Raw genomic sequence first — 16,296 nt, forward strand, 5'->3', positions numbered from 1 at the left:
CCTCATTAATAAAACCCTTCATTTAAAAACTGCATTTTGTGTTTACTTGTGTTATCTTTGACTAATGTTTAAATTTGTTTGATGATCTGAAACATTTAAGTGCGGAAAACATGCAAAAAAGTAAGAAATCAGGAAGGGGGCAAACACTTTTTCACACCACTGTATATATGTGTATATATATATATATATATATATGATATACCTTTTATTCACTCTTTTCTTCATCTCACTGAGTGTTGTTACTGTTCCTTTGCACATCGGCTTCCCTTCGCTATTTTTGAATTACAAAACTAAACTGAAATAATCACAGAGTACAAATCACTTCTTAAAGGACGAAAAGGTATCTGTGAAATGTGGATCTCTCTGTTCATTTATAAGTTATATCATTCACAGTACTGCAACGCTAGCCTTCTGTACATGTTGTCCATGAATACATAGTTTTGTTAAAGATGTGAAAATGCGACTGACCAATAGTAGAGGGCGCTGGGTCCCAGCAACAGCCAACCAGAGACGGGAATCTTCTTCTGTTCTTTGGCCTTGGTGAAGCAGCCGGTGAAAAAGATGAACAGGATGATGAAGAAAGGAATGTACCTGGAATAAAACCAGAGGCAGAAACTGTACAGTAACCTGACCCCAGTTAGACTCAAGTATTTCTTTGTACAGGGATGATGTAAAAAAAAAACAAAAAAAAAAACAATCTGGCAGGGCAACATTTGAGCCAAAAACATTTCACAAAACCTCCGACTGAAGAACAATTTATTTTCACTCTAAAGTTTATGAACTCAAGGTTTTGTTCTGAAAGGGTTGTATTGACGTCTGTTTCTCAAATCGAACATCTAGGAAAATAATTAACAAATATTGTATCATAGCCGTAGGAAACCAGCTGGCAGGTTTTCACGTCAAATCACTGTTTAAAATCAGTGTGTGGAACTGAAGGTAACCACAGCAACATTATACCAAACTCTTTGATACCAGTTGTAAAACAAAATAAACCCACAAGGGCTGAAATAATAAGTCAATTAATCAAACAAACAACTAAAAAATTAACTGTTTATTTTGATAATGAAATTACTGTTTCAAATTAAAATAAACATTTACTGACCCGATCCTCTCAATTCAATTTAATTCCTTTTTCTCTTTCTTTTTTTTTTTTTTTTTTATTGTCATTGCAAACAAATACAATGGAATTCAATGCACAGAATAAACTGGAATATTTTTATTTTATTTTTACTTTTAAGCTTGATAGACTAAATGATAAATTAGTTGCTCAATTAAAAAAAAAAAAATCATCAGATTAGTTGCTCGTGGGGAAAAAAAACTAGCTAGCCGCAGCCCTAAACCTAACCACAGATTAAAAAAAACAGCTTTAAATTAAAATAACAAATTAAACACAGCCTGTCTATTAATATTAAATTTAATAAGTAAACTTAGTATAAGAACAATAACACTGATAATAAATAATGCACTCATCAGAGATAACGAGGCTCCCTCCCTCCTCCCACACTGTGGTGCTGAAAACACTGTGACATGATGAGATGAGTTCATTTGCAATTACTTGTTTCATTAACTGTGTTATTCATTTCAATTTGCCAAACAATTTGTCAGTAAACCAATCGACTCAGAGACTCAAACTTGCTTACCACTGGTTTCAAACTGGTCCACCCATGGGGTCCAGATTTCTCCTTAATCATTAGTTCAAGGTCCACACAGTTTAATACAGTCGATGTCATACTTGCGTGTGGCCATGTCGACAAGCTAGTTTGCTGTCTCTGTCAAGTAGCTGTCTGTTAATCACTCACTCACTCACAGCAGGAAACCACACTTCAAAATAAAAGCTCTGTGCCGTTTTTACAAACATGACACATTTTCACATCACTTGTGGTCCATTCAAAATGGACCCATGACCACTTTTGGACCTTGACCCACCAGTTGGGAACCACTGCTTTAGAACGAGTCTGATGACTGTAAAATAACAGCACCTATCTTGGTTGCAATTAAGTAAAGAAAAACACATTTAAATCAATTTGTGTGTTCATATAAAAAAACAAAAGAATATCATTGGTGCAGTGGTGTTCAAGAGTTGAGGCGCCAACCATAAACCACATCATCCCCGCTTCATTCCTCATGTCTCACTCCCCTCATTCCCTGTCATCACTCCACTATCGCCAACTAATGAAGGAATAAAATGCCCTTGTAAAATGTGTAATTAAGTGTTTTAAAAAAGATAATTTGGAGAGCATTTGTGCCTTTATGAATAGTTGACAGTTGTGACAGTAAACGAGGGGAGACAAAGGGATATGACATCAACAACGGCCCCTGCACAGCATCAAACCAGGAACAATGTGGTCATATGGTGTGTGTCTTAAACACGCCATCCTTATATACTTTTATTGATTTCAGAATTTTATATGTAGAAGTACCTCAACGCCCTGTACCATCTTAGATTTCTGAGAGCACCAATGTGTGAGAGGGTGAAAAGAGAATCATTGATCTATCTTGTTGCTGGAATTTATGGCAGTTTGTTTGCCCACACCCACATGAGGATCACCATACACTTAAACAGAGCAGTACACAAACTGAAACTCTGTCAACGCCAGAGTGAATACGTAATAGCAGGTCGTTATCAGCCATAAAACTAAAGGCCAAAGGAGAAAGAGGGAGAGATACACAGCACCTCTTCATCTTACTGCTCATAATGAAGCCCCAATTCACAAAATTTTCAAATTAGTCAAAGTAAATCCAGACAGATTTCTCCGAATCTGCCCTTCTTTTCCTGCATGTTGTCCGTAGGTCTGCCCCCAAAAGCTGAAAATTTGAATCAGTAGTCAGAGACCCCTCAGGCGACTAAGATTCTTTAAAATGGAACAGTTGAGTGACAGTCAAGAGTGAGCACTCTTGCTGCCAATCTACTCTCTGGTACAGGCATCTGCCAACCCAGACCCAGGGTGAATCTGAATGAGACGAAGGCAGCTGCCTGGAGGAAGAGAGGCTCCAACCAGGCAGGCTCCGAGATCACGTTATCTTCTGATTCCTGCTCAGAAGTGGTGAATAAACACCTCAAAGCAACTTAATATGAGTACGTGCTAACAAATAACGTTGCACATTTCAGATCCTTCCTTAGCATTGTTAGCATGCATTAGCTCGGAAGGCTAACTTGACTCGTTTTCAACATTACTTTAACGTTGCTGTCACCCTGAATGTTCAGCCAAACTCCATTCAAACTCTCAAACCTCATATGGAAAAACAAAAAAAAGAACCAATAGCTGAATATTCGTATTAAACAGCCAAATCCAATTCCACTGACATAACTGACTCGTTTACAGCCCCAGTTGTTGGTTTCAGTTTCCAGTCAGCACTCTCAGCTTCACACAGCTGGTGCATATTCTCACTACAGACCTGCTCGGTTTTCTCATCCTAAAATCTGTTTTGTATTTACAGATGGAATAAAGCCACAGATTCCAGCACACTAATAACTAGCTGCAGATCTTATGGGCTCCACTGGGTTACAATTCTCTACATCTACACTTTCATTGGTTCGTTGCATCCAAAAGACACAACATTCATTAAAATCAGATATAACATTCACATTTAAACAAAGAGGTTAACAAACTTTAGTTCCTAGCAAAGCATTTGATCCTGTATTCTGCTACATTCCAGACATTTCTCAGCAGTAATAATTATCAGTACATACCACATTAAGTGTCCCAGCTGTTCGTCATAATAATAGAGCAGCTCGAAGGAGTCGATCTGTGAAGAAAGGACAAAAAGAAATCAAATATAACTAGACACTAATTACAAGAGTAACAAGTATGTTTTAATGGAACAATATACTGTGTGACTGAGAGCACTGGTGAAGAAGCACCGTGGTCCTCCACTATGTGTTGTGCAACAGTGCCCCCCACTGCTCAAGTGCCACTTACACTCCATTACAGCCTCTGAGAAGAAATCACATCTACAGTCTGTAGGTGGCAAATTAGGAATAAAAAAAAAGTGGAGGAACATAAATGTAGATGCTTCCAAACAGGAGACGATGAGGACCTGGATGGTTTAAATATGAAATTAATGTGAATCATCTGATATGGCATTAAGTCACAAGATCTCAACCCAATTGAACATCTTTTTCATTTTAATTTTGTCAATTGACACAATTAGGGATGCATGATATTGGATTTTTTTTTGCCAATATCCGATATGCCGATATGTAACAACTCATTTGATTGTTAACCGATACCAATATCAATATATCCACTTTTTCCCTACCTACTTTTAGTGATCATCAAGTCTCTTCTGTAGTGGAATTAATATCATATTATGCACATATACTCTTATCATGATGGTCCACCAGCAGATGGATACAATACTTTTGAAGGTATGTTAGATTCATTCATTGTGCAAATTAAGAAAAAGCATGTTGGCTGATTCTAATATTTAATTTTAAAGCCAATATTAGCCGATACATGACTTACCAATATCGTGCATCCCTACGCACTATCATGCAACTGGCAGATGAAATGTACCTCTGCACTTATCCCTCTTTTTAGACACACCACATATATGAATTAAATGAGGGGGGTTGCGCAGGGTCAGACATACTAAGGCGCCCTGGAGCAGTTTGAGGGTTCAGTGTCTTGCTCACAGGTACCTTGACAGTGCTCAGGAGGCAAGCGGGCATCTCTAGAGCTGCCTGTCCACACTTGGTCCACATGGGGACTTGAATCAGGGACCCTCTGGTTCCTAAGTTCCCACGGACTGAGCTACTGCTGCCTTAACCCGGTTAAACATCGCATTGACCAACTTACTAGACAGCATTCTCCACCACCATCATCCAAACAAGAGATGAGGAAATGTCTTATGCTTTGTTTTTTTTCTTTTAACTTGTTGCCCACCCATGATTTAACACCAGACCGGTTTAACCTGGCAGAATGTATTGATCCACTCCTGGTTCATCTCATCTGCTTTTGCTCTACTTTGGCATTTAAATGACATTTAATCACTCACTAAACCCTCTTGACTTCATATTAGTGCATATTTTGCTGTTCTGTGTATTTCAAAAAGCAATAACTTAAAAAAAAATCGTTGACATTTTTCTATATCTACGTGTTCTTTCAGTGTGAAAAGCTTTTGTGATAACAGAATAACAACACTTACATTTTTTCCTATGAAGTAAATCCTCATTAAGAGCTGAATGCGCTTATCAGTTAATTCCAACACTCTACATTTAAATCAATCCCCTTAAGGATCTCTTAACGCAGCTTTATAGTGTAGCATTAATCTGTTTACAGAACTTCTGCTGCAGTTGGAAGGCACTTGACTTGCTTATAATTAACTGAAAAACGATGCATTGCAAATAATCATTGCTTTTCACGTGCATCAGTGCGTGTGAAATCTGAAAGTATTATTAGTGTGCACACTGCAGACATGTAGACTGTTTGAAGCTCTACAGCTCCATAAACAAATGCTTTTAAAAACAAGCAGATATTCAAACAATTAACAGTTGGTTTGAATTCACACAACCTACATAAACAGAAACATCAGCACTAAAAGTCCCATGTCATCACTTCTTCATGTTTTTATTTGATCTAAAAATACTCACAGATGGCAGCTGTGTTGTTTGATAGTAAAACATAATTTACAGTGTCTTTAAATTATACTTCAGTTTGTTTTTATATATGTTAAACAGAGCTTGGATCATAAGTGTACCACTGAAATACACACAATAATAAATGTATTACACGTACAAAAGGGGCACAATAGGATGCTTATTATTCCCTGACTGATTGTGATGGTGTCAGTGGGTTTGCATGTACTTCCATTACACGTGTGCAGTTGCGTAACAAAGATACAGTGCAGGGATGAAAAGATTATTTCTTGTGGCTGTGCATCCTCGTATCAAAAACACAAGCACTGACTAAAACCTGACCTGAGACTAAAACAAGTCCAAATAAGTCAGTTTTCACAGGAAGTATTTCCTGTGTGAGTCCCTTTAGGCTTGATACCAATTAATTAGATAAAAGCTAGAGTCTGACGTCCTCTGGGAGGCTGTTCCAGAGACGAGGGCCAATGACACTGTACTTTTTAGTTCTACTCTGGGAGACATTTAATAGACCAGAGGTAAAGGATCTTAGGGATCTAGAGGGAATGTATTTGACCAACATAAATAGCCACGAGCCAGTCCATTAAGAGATTTAAAAACTGAAACCAAAAAAAAACAAGCCTTTAAAAACTGGAGTAATGTGTTCACGATGTTTAGTCTTTTTTTGGATCGTCTGAAGTTTGTTTAAAGGAGCAATAAGCGAAATTCATCATTTCTAGATTGAAGGAATTAAAAAATCGCTATGTGAAGAACTAGAGGTGTAATTTCATCTGGAGTATAGCATGACCTCACACAACCTCTCTCTGTGTTGATCTCCAGCCCCTTGTTTACAAGCCGGTCCGGCCGCGCGTTCATGTACGTTCATGTGAATCCCCCCCCCAGATGTTGATATTGTGGTGGGCCTCAACAAATTAATTAATGTGTGGGAAACCCTCAAGATGTAATTTTTGTACCGTAACAAAACATATCTTACTTCCACTATATTCAAAGTGCCTTTATGTGTTTTGTTTAAATGTGTCTTTTTGTGTTCCTTTTATGTTCAATGCAAAGTGTGAAAATCAAACACCTTTGTCAAAACCCTCCGAGATTAGGGTCAAATCAAGCCAGTACTTAAAAACTTCACTTAAATTATTTAACCTATACACTGTAATAGTCCTGCCTCCTTCTGTCCTGCCCCAGATATGCCATACACCAACCTATAATAAATATCTTGTTGACAGTCACATCATTGTCAGAGTTACGATGCTCCACGCTAAGTACGGGATTCAGGATGACACAAAAAGATGTGATAGTGATGACAAAAGAAAGAGAATAACAAGCTGCACTCCTACACAGCAGGATAAGTTTTGCAGGATTAAACAAGTGTGACGACACAGATGTGTTTTCGGTGGTGTGTTGTCAGTTTGTGTCACAGGCGGAAGAGAAGAATATGTCACTGAACTGTCCCTGGAGAGTCACGGCAAGCAACACAAACAGATTCATGTTGTATGACATTATGACAGGTGACAGAATATATTAATAGACTACGTAAAAATCCTATAGGGACCAGTAAGTTATCACATACAAGACAACATGTTGACAGTTTCACCCTGCTGTGCCCTGCTCTGCTTTAAAAAAAACAACTCACCAGAGAGGCAGGTTTGAGGTCTTTGATGATGGGGTTCTCTCTGACTGACAGGTGGAGCTGGTAGCCACTCAGGATGAGCCGGTGGTTGATGGAGTCTCCCACCAGGTGGATGCTGGCTCCCATGACAAAAGTGATGATGCAGAGGTAGACCGCTGAGCGAGGCAGCGCTTGTGGACTGCGCTCGATTAGCTGAAAGAAACAGCAACACACACATTCTGCATAATGACACCAACTGTATCTTAAAGTGAGTCATCTATTACTACTAATTCATTGTTTTGGTTACATCTGTAGAAATTCATCTTAATTTTAAATGTGCATAATCCAAAGCAAGTTGGGTTTTTCGTCTAATAACACAATTGCAGACATGACCTTTCTTTATCAGTCGAGATTGTTTTGGTGTAAGTTGCAAAGTGTTACAGATATAGGCCTTAGAGAGGTCTGCCTTCTCTTCAATATAAAGGAAGTAGATGGCACTCAGCTTGTGGTGCTCAAAGTGCCAGAATAATAATTTGAAAAACTCAACAGCAATGTCTCTTTCCAGAGATCATGACCTGGTTACTCAAGATAATCCACAGACCTTGTTGTGAGCAGTTTCATGTAGGAACTATTTTCTTTCTAACAACTAATCCTGCCAACTGTATCACCACGCAGAAGACCTGCATCTACTGCTAGCTCACCTAGCACCACTGAGCTAACTATGTTACAGCTTAGCCGAGGAGGACGCCATTATTGTTTACATCTTGCGCTGTGACGAGCACAAGCCTCTCGTCCATGAGTTGATACACGCTTCCTTCTGTGTGGTGATACGGTTGGCAGGTGTACTTCAATAGAAAGAAAACAGTTCCTACATGAAACTGCTCACAACAAGGTCTGTGGATTATCTTGAGTAATTGGGACAAGCTGGGCATATATATCTATTAGATAAAAGCAAGACATCTTTACGGGCAACATCTCCAAGACTCAGCTCACACCAAAACAATCTAGATTGATTAACAGCTCTACCGGTAAGAGGAAAAATATGTATTTTTGATTTTGGGGTGAACTGTCCCTTTATACTTGCTGTATTTCAGATATTTTACCCTGTTTTGTGCCTATTTCTCTCTGCTCTTCAGGTCTTGTCAGCGCTGTGATGTGGCAGACTGCAGACATTCAGGAATCAACCCCCAGGTCTTTGTGTGCAGGAACCTCACCAATGTGCTTTGAAAAGCAGGTATGTCACTTTAGGTTACCTTATAATTTTGGGTCACGTGTCAGTTTAGCTTGTAGAAACATCAACAGTTAAAACAAGTCACAAAATCTTTACTGAGGCTTTTTTGATCCTTAATGACAACTGAAGCAAAATAAAAGTCAAGCAGCTCAGAGTTACAGTACCACTCAGTTCACAAAGCCTAACAACACACTGAACAAGCGTCTCATAAAGCTGATAATCACTTAACCCTGGGTTTGCCAATCAGGCAACATTATCATTATATTCACATGAAAAAAAACAGGGTTTGTAATAACAAGGCAATCACATACAACACTGACAGAACTGTTGAGCCTCGAGGGGAAATTAGTTGACTGCAGAATCAAGGGGTAATATTCAGCAAAATAAAACATGAATGTTTACAACATAAACACAACAGGTAGGGATATGTAGAGAAAGGTGTGGAAATCAATAACAATCTTTAGTCCTAATTATCATCAGAGTTTACAACATGTGAAGTGCAGGTATCAGACACTTAAATTTAGTGCGTTTTAAGAGCTTTTCAGGATAGTTTTTTTTTTCCAAAATTAAGACTAGTTTTAAGGCAAATCATCTCTTTCTTATTCAAGCATTGCAGGTAACCATAAAGGTAAGTAGTATATACTGCGTAGTCCTGGTAGAGGTAGGTTTTATGTAGGAATATGGTTATTAGAGTGAGTTAGGTTAATCTACATTTTGCCAACAGGTAAGCGCAAGGATAAAGTAAAAAGACAATATAAGATGCAGTCTTAGGTTTAAAGATTTAATGTCAGTGATGTGGACTGTCATGCAGGAAAGCTCGACTCACTTTGACAAAAAGAAGTTCACAGATGACCTTGCAAAGTCAAATTTAAGACTATTTAATGGCTTTAGGACATCATAAGACTTTTAAAGGACCTGCAGACACCCTGAGTGTCCTAGAACAGGACTGATAAGGAAATGCACTTGTTTCTCTGGTGTCTCAAGCTGAACAAACTATTATAAGGAATACAAGGAATGGATAATAAGCTATACAAACATTAGAACAACTGATAGTTAAAAGAGCAAGTTTTTGGGGCGCGCAGGAGCTCACCTGGTAGAGCAGGTGCTCCATCTGCAATGGTTTTGTCCTTGCTGCAGCGGCCAGGGGCTCGATTCTGAGCCACAACCCTTGGCTGCATGTCATCCCCCCATCCCCAACACTGTCCCATCAATTGAAGGCTAAAAGCCCTAAAGAACTACATGTTTTGTCAGTGAAGCAACAGAACGATGCAACAGATTGCCCTGATGTAACTGTGTAAATAAAAAGGCTTGAATAGAAGAGTGTTTAATACTCAGTAAAGTCTCTGTGACCAAGGGTGTTACATGTTTTTAAGTGTAAATAACTCTAATACAAAGGCTTCATCAGGCTACACACAGTACAAAGTGTATGTAAAATGTTTCTTATTCACAAACGTGTGCCAGGTTTCCCTGCAGTGATGAAATAAGAGTGCAGAGGCAACCCATGGTGAACCAATCACTGTCAGGAAGCCTATTGGGAATTTAAGACTTTCAGCGTAATTATTTGCAACAGTAAAGGTCATTCATAATTGGCACCACGGGTTAATTAGCTTTCTGCTGTATGTTTGCAGCCGTGCCTACAGCAACTGGTTGGGCTGCATATATTTTTTTATGCGAGCAAAGTGATTCCACTGATATGAGAAATGTTTCTGTGCTGTTGCTGGAGTCAGTTCTACCTGTCTGATGGATAGTAGGCAGTTTGTTGGCAACAATGATGGGCCTGCTTGTCTGTAAAAGTTACGTCATTAGGAAAGTGTGTGTTCAGTCACATTTGGGCTTCATCAGTCTTGTATAGAGAATAAAAGGAAACTAATTAAAGGGACAGTTCACCCCAAAATCAAAACTACATATCTTCCTCTTACCTATAGTGTTCTTTATCAATCTTGTTTTGGTGTGAGTTGCCAAGTGTTGGAGATATTGACCACAGAGATGTCTGCCTTCTCTCCAATATAATGGAAGTAGATGATACTCAGTTTGTGGTGCTCAAACGTACAAAAAATAAATGATTTGAAAAAACTCTGTGAGCAGTTTCATGTTGGAACTATTTTCTTTCTATTAAACTACACCTGCCAACTGTAACACTGTGCAGAAGGAAGCGTGCATCTTCTCCTAAACATTACTTGCATCCTTTTCGGCTGAGCTATAACGTGTAACGCTCAGTGGTGCTAGTTGAGCTAGCAGTAGATGCAGGCATTCCTCTGTATGATGATACGGTTGGCGGGTGTAGTTTGATAGAAAGGAAATAGTTCCTACATGAAACCACTCACAACAAGGTCTGTGGATTATCTTGAGTAACCAGGTCAGGATTTCTGGAAAGAGACATTGCTGTTGAGTTTTTAAATGTATTTTCTTTGGTACTTCGAGCACCACAAGCTCATCCATCCATCCATCCATCTTCATCGACATATCCAGGGCCGGGTCGCGGGGGCAGAAGGCCAAGCAAAGCACCCCAGACGTCCCTCTGCCCAGCAATTCTTTTCAAACCCCAAGGCGTTCCCAGGCCAGATGAGATATATAATTCCTCCACCGTGTTCTAGGTCTGCCCTGGGGCCTCCTACCAGTGGGACGTGCCTGGAACACCTCTAACTGGAGGCACCCTGATCAGATGCCCAAACCACCTCAACTGACCCCTTTTTGACACGAAGGAGCAGCTGAGCACCACAAGCCTAGTGCCATCAAGTTCCATTAACCCACACCAAACAATCTAGATTGAAATACAGCATTACAGGTTGGAGGAAAAATACGTATTTTTTATTTTGGGGTGCGCTGTCCCTTTAAATTGCATGATTACATATTGACATTTTATAGTATAAACTCTGAGTAGATTCATTGTCTCATACTGAATGTTCTTTGAATTAGCCTCTTTCACAACCTCCAAAATCCTTTGTTGTGTTAACACTTACCTTGAGCATTAGGAATGGTGTGATGACATTGTATGCCATGTGGAAATAGTCTCCAGCACTGGGCTTGTTGAGGGGAAACCACTCCAAAGGAAGGATGATCTAATACAAATGATACCAAGAAACTATTAGGGTCTGTAACCAGTGATTTCATTATTTTTTACACTCTTTAAAACTGCATGAGGTAAGTGTTGCATACTTCGCTCCTCCTTACCATTACAATAGGCCTTCCAAAGTCCAGTATCCAGTTCTGCAGAGTCAGGCAGAACCACAGGTCGGAGTGGAAGTGCTGCCTTTTCTGCTGTGCCACGATTTCCTTCACACCACCAGGAGTGCTGTCAACATACATTTACAGTGACCATAAGTCATTGTAATGAAACAACGTTACAAAAGCAAAGGGCAGAACAGAGGTTAAGCATTTAATAGACATGTTGGGAATACTGTAATAAAGTAGGGTTTACAATGGTGTTTATTGCTGCAGTAACTTCGGATTAAAACCCATGGCCGCCCTTGCTGATTTTTACTTATCTACGTTATCACTCCTTTTTTATTAGGCAACATCCTTCATATAAAAGATAACAAAGCACTTTAGCTTTTAACTATTGCAAAGCAAAGAAATTTAAAAAAAACCTTTCTCAAGCATTTGCACTTAAGAGTTTATATATTTAGCACACTGTGGTAAATATGTAAAAGAAGGAAAGGGAAAGGGAAAATTGCACAATGTAGTGCATAAATACCATAATAGGCTTTTACGTTAATGGTGAAATTACTGTACGTTTGCGAATATAACAGTTGTGTTCTTTTTTTTATTCCTGCACTTCATGAAATCAAACTCAAATGATGTGTGCACCAGCATCTGTGTATTTCTGTGTGTTGTACTCATTGTGCATTGTGTGCTGCTGTGCAATTTCCTGCTGCTTGCTGAATGCAGCCAGTATGGCTCAGCAAAGTACTTAATGTACTGGAAGAAAAAAAAAAAGATGAGTGCAACTGAATGGGTACTTCACTACTGAATGTAACTTTTGTGGATAAAGAGTCCTTGTTACTGGGGGCCTTCTGACTAATCTCTGCAGTATTGTATAATTATTTTTCTTTGTGGTGGATCTTTTTTTTTTACACATGACCAACATCGTTTCACTTTTTGTCCATTACTGTTTCCACAATGCTTTCAGTTAATTTAAGGCCAACTGCTGTCCTTAACCTTTACCGCAAGTGCATGTAGTTTGCTGTATATCTGTGCACCCACAAGCATAGTGAAGCCAAATACCGTAAAACTTAGATTAAAAGTCTGGTCCCAGTTAAATGCCCAGTCCCTTTGACAGGCCCGGTGTGGCTACACATCTTGACAAATAAAGGCCTGTCTCAATTAGACGCCTGGTCTGGTTGCCAAGCAGTTAATTTTTATAGAAGTTCTTTGGATGTATAAAAGCGGGTTGTTGGCTACCCACCTGAGCTTACGTTAGTTGACTGCATACAAATAATATATTTTAGAACTTTTGCCAATATGGAGATGCTACACATTGTTAGCTCGGTTAGGCTCTCCACAATTCAATCCTTCAGTTCATTTTACTGAAACCATGAGAACCAAAGAAGACAGATGGAAAGAAGGTGGTGACTTCCTACCTCTGAAGCGGCCATAAAGTCAGCTTTTGTGTCCATTTGTCAATAACCCGGTAAGTTATTTATATTTCTTTAGTCCGTAAGAGTCCTCGGAAGTGTTTTTCATAAAAATAAGTTGTTGTGAGTATTGTTTTAACAGGATAAAGTGGTGTTGTGTCAGTATGCCGGGTGCTGTAATCCTAGGGTGCCATAAAACAGGTGTTGTAACACACTCTTTCTGATGCTCCGTCTGTCGGAGCTAGATCAAATGAAGAATTCATTATTAATATGCTATCTGAAGCCTAATTTTATACAAGTAACTGTACGTTCAAACCAACAGTGACCAGAGCTTCCAAAAGAGCTTCCGGAAGTCATTCATTTTCAATGAGCCCGGCGACTTGGGCAACTTGGGCAACCTGATTGTCAGCCGCCTGTCTTGGGCGACTAAAGCTACCAGAGCGGGTCTGGAGAGAAGTTAAAACTTGTTTAACTTTATGGTAATGAGCTCTGACGCAGTTTGGCGACAACCAATCGGAATGCTGACGTGCTTCGATGAAACGGGTCCCAGAGAACAAGCCATGTAACTTTGGTTCCTACAGCACACTTGTTCCGACAATGGATATCGAGAAGTTGATTACTTGCGTTCACGCCCACTCAGTCCTTCATAATGTGTCGCTGTTCGGTTACAGAGACCAAAATAAAAAGAAAGAGGCTTGGGACTGCGTCACAGGGATAGTTGATTAGTCTGGTGAGTTTTAAAGTGTGTAATGTTAGTAATAGAGGAGAGAATTGCAGGCTAATGTTGCAACACAGCATGCAAGTCTTCCTTGCTTGGTTTGAATGGGATGGGATGACATACTGCAAAGCAAAGCATTTTATCAACACAGATTTGTGCTTTTTCGACTAAAGCGACCCAAGCTGCCACAAATATTTTTGACAGTCGTGCTTCTTGGGCGTCCGCGAGAGACTTTGTCTCTTTGGAAGCTTCTGGTTTGAACGTACATTAAGACTCATACTGGTTTAAATAAGCAATTTGATTGCATTTCCCATCTTTGCTGAGCAATCCTTTGTGTGAAAGGAATGTAAGGCCTGTTATATATAGACACTTGTCTCAAATATAGCCTGTTGAGTTCAGTGGTTTTAGCAAATAATAGCCCGGGCTATTATTTTAAGTTTTATGGTAAGATCACTCAATCCAACCCAGGAAGGGAACAAAGCTATTTACAGCTTCCACTGACCCACAGCTCACCCAGAAACAGGCACCAGGTTAACTTTTGCAGGGTAAATTATGAATACAGTGAGGTGCCTTTCAATATCAGCTGTACTGGTGATGAGCCAACAGTCAACCAGCATCATTCCTGCTGGTTCAGTCGTGGGACAGTGGGACCAGCAGACAAGAGGAAGGTTAACATCCAGCAGTATTGCATCTATATATATCTGTCACATGATGAAGGTTGTTTCTACAGTTACTCTGTTTGTTCTCAGCTATGAGACTTCACAACAGACGCATTTAAATGAGCCTGAAAGCTGAGACGTTTTAAAATTGAGCGAATTTACACTTTAATTTACGTCACCAACAGCTAATGAGCGCGTGCTCACTATCAATCGCACGTCCAACCGTTGACTTTGACGCAGTCGCGCCGCCTTCAATTTTCGTTTCTGGACACATGATGCGGCCGAACAAGCAGCAGAGCAGATACTGAACTGTAACTCGCAACAAGAGCTTATAAAGACGTTAATTTCTTAATATCTCCATGTTTCTGAACCCATTCTGCTCTCCTTCATTGACACCAACCGTCGCCTAATGTGTGTACAAACCTAGTTTGTGTTGTTTGTGAATCGTTTCCTCGACGTTTTCGTACAGTCTGCATTTTCAGTTCCGTGTTTGCTATCGTTTGTGAAGCTAGCAGTGCTCCCTGACCGTCCCGTGGTCCAAATGATGGAAAGTTAACGGTATTAAACTACAGTAAACATCTTTCTGTCACAACTCCTTTGCACTTCCTTGTTGCCACCTTGTTCCCGCCCCTCCGCCTCATCCACCAATCAGACTGCAGCAGAGGAGTTGGAGGCGACAAGGGCACAGTTAACCCTGAGTTCTGATTTGTAGGCAAAGTCAACAACTTTAACTACAAAAAAACATACAAAAGCACATGAATTAAAAACATTTTGTATTTTTTGGGTATGAGGCTTGGAGCGAACTGGAATTATAATAGTTTTTTTTCAGTGGTTAATTAATAAATTAATACATTGATGTGATACTTTTAAAAGGCATCTTTAAATCATTTATCAATTTCACTTTAATGTACTCACTTTAATTCATTTAAATTGTTCACTTTGCATTAGAAACTGAAAAAAGCATTGAATTGACAATCAGTAAATCTCTTTCCACACAGTGGAGAGTTTGCATGTTCTCCCCATGTCAGCGTGGGTTTTCTCCGAGTACTCTGGCTTCCTCCCACATTCCAAAGACATGCAGGTTAATTGGTGACTCCAAAGTGTCCGTAGGTATGAATGTAAGCATGAATGCTTGTCCGTCCCCATAAGTCAGCCCTGTGATAGTCTGGTGACCTGTCCAGAGTGCACCCTGACTCTCCAGCCCCCCGCAACCCCTAACAGGATGAGCGGTTTGGGATAATAAATGAATAATTCTGTTTCCTCATTCTGAATTAATATTTCATAAATTTAAAGGTCCAGTGTGCAGGATTTGATGGCAGTCAGGTTGCAAACCTGAAATGTCTCCCATGTGCCAAGCGTGTATCTTCGGTAGCCAACATGAAAACTCCAATAGCCCAATCCAGGGGTGTAAACATAGACAGTGCGGTTGCACAGGGGCCCATGGGACGAAGGGGCCCATAGACAGCGCAGGCCCTCCAACAGTGTGTTGGCCAGAGAACAGGCTCCTGTAGACTCACAAGTCAGTCTTTAGACGCTTTGCTTAACTAAAGACTGATGTCTTTCTCCCTGATTTTGTGTTTAGATGAGCGGATACAATTTCAGAGTTCAAAAAAACTCCCTTCGTTGCAGAACCAATAGTAAATCTGCAGGGCGGTCCTTCGGTGGCTCGCTGAACTCTTGTGCTCGTAAACATAGTCCGACTAGAAACACGTGTAGCGGTACAGAATGGCTCAAGTCGCTGTAAGTCCTTCATTTCCACAATCTTGACTACTGAGCACGCGTTTGATAAAACGGAGTTAAATCTCTCGGCATCCATTTTCAAGCTCTCTGTGTGTTTGTGTCCTTGCAGACGAGAAAAGGCGCACATTTCCGGGAGGGCGTGTCCTTTTCAAAAATGCAAGAGGCGTAGCTTTGTTGC

The 16,296-nt window shown here is 39.9% G+C and overlaps 1 protein-coding gene across 1 annotated transcript in view; it reads right to left on the reverse strand.

Annotated features, from left to right (window-relative positions):
• The window catches only part of cln6a (CLN6 transmembrane ER protein a), a 20,641-nt gene extending 5,641 nt beyond the window's left edge, over positions 1–15,000 (reverse strand). Inside the window, exons 1-6 of the mRNA XM_050056496.1 lie at positions 14,802–15,000; positions 11,599–11,719; positions 11,388–11,486; positions 7,221–7,409; positions 3,692–3,747; positions 469–591 (exon numbers count right to left, since the gene is read on the reverse strand). Coding sequence (XP_049912453.1) covers positions 469–591; positions 3,692–3,747; positions 7,221–7,409; positions 11,388–11,486; positions 11,599–11,719; positions 14,802–14,854 — 641 coding nt within the window. The 5' untranslated portion in view covers positions 14,855–15,000. The remainder of the gene's footprint in view (positions 1–468; positions 592–3,691; positions 3,748–7,220; positions 7,410–11,387; positions 11,487–11,598; positions 11,720–14,801) is intronic.
• Between the last annotated feature and the right edge of the window lie 1,296 nt (positions 15,001–16,296).

This window comes from Epinephelus moara, chromosome 1 (assembly GCF_006386435.1).
Source record: "Epinephelus moara isolate mb chromosome 1, YSFRI_EMoa_1.0, whole genome shotgun sequence".
NCBI classification, from domain to species: Eukaryota; Metazoa; Chordata; class Actinopteri; order Perciformes; family Serranidae; genus Epinephelus; species Epinephelus moara.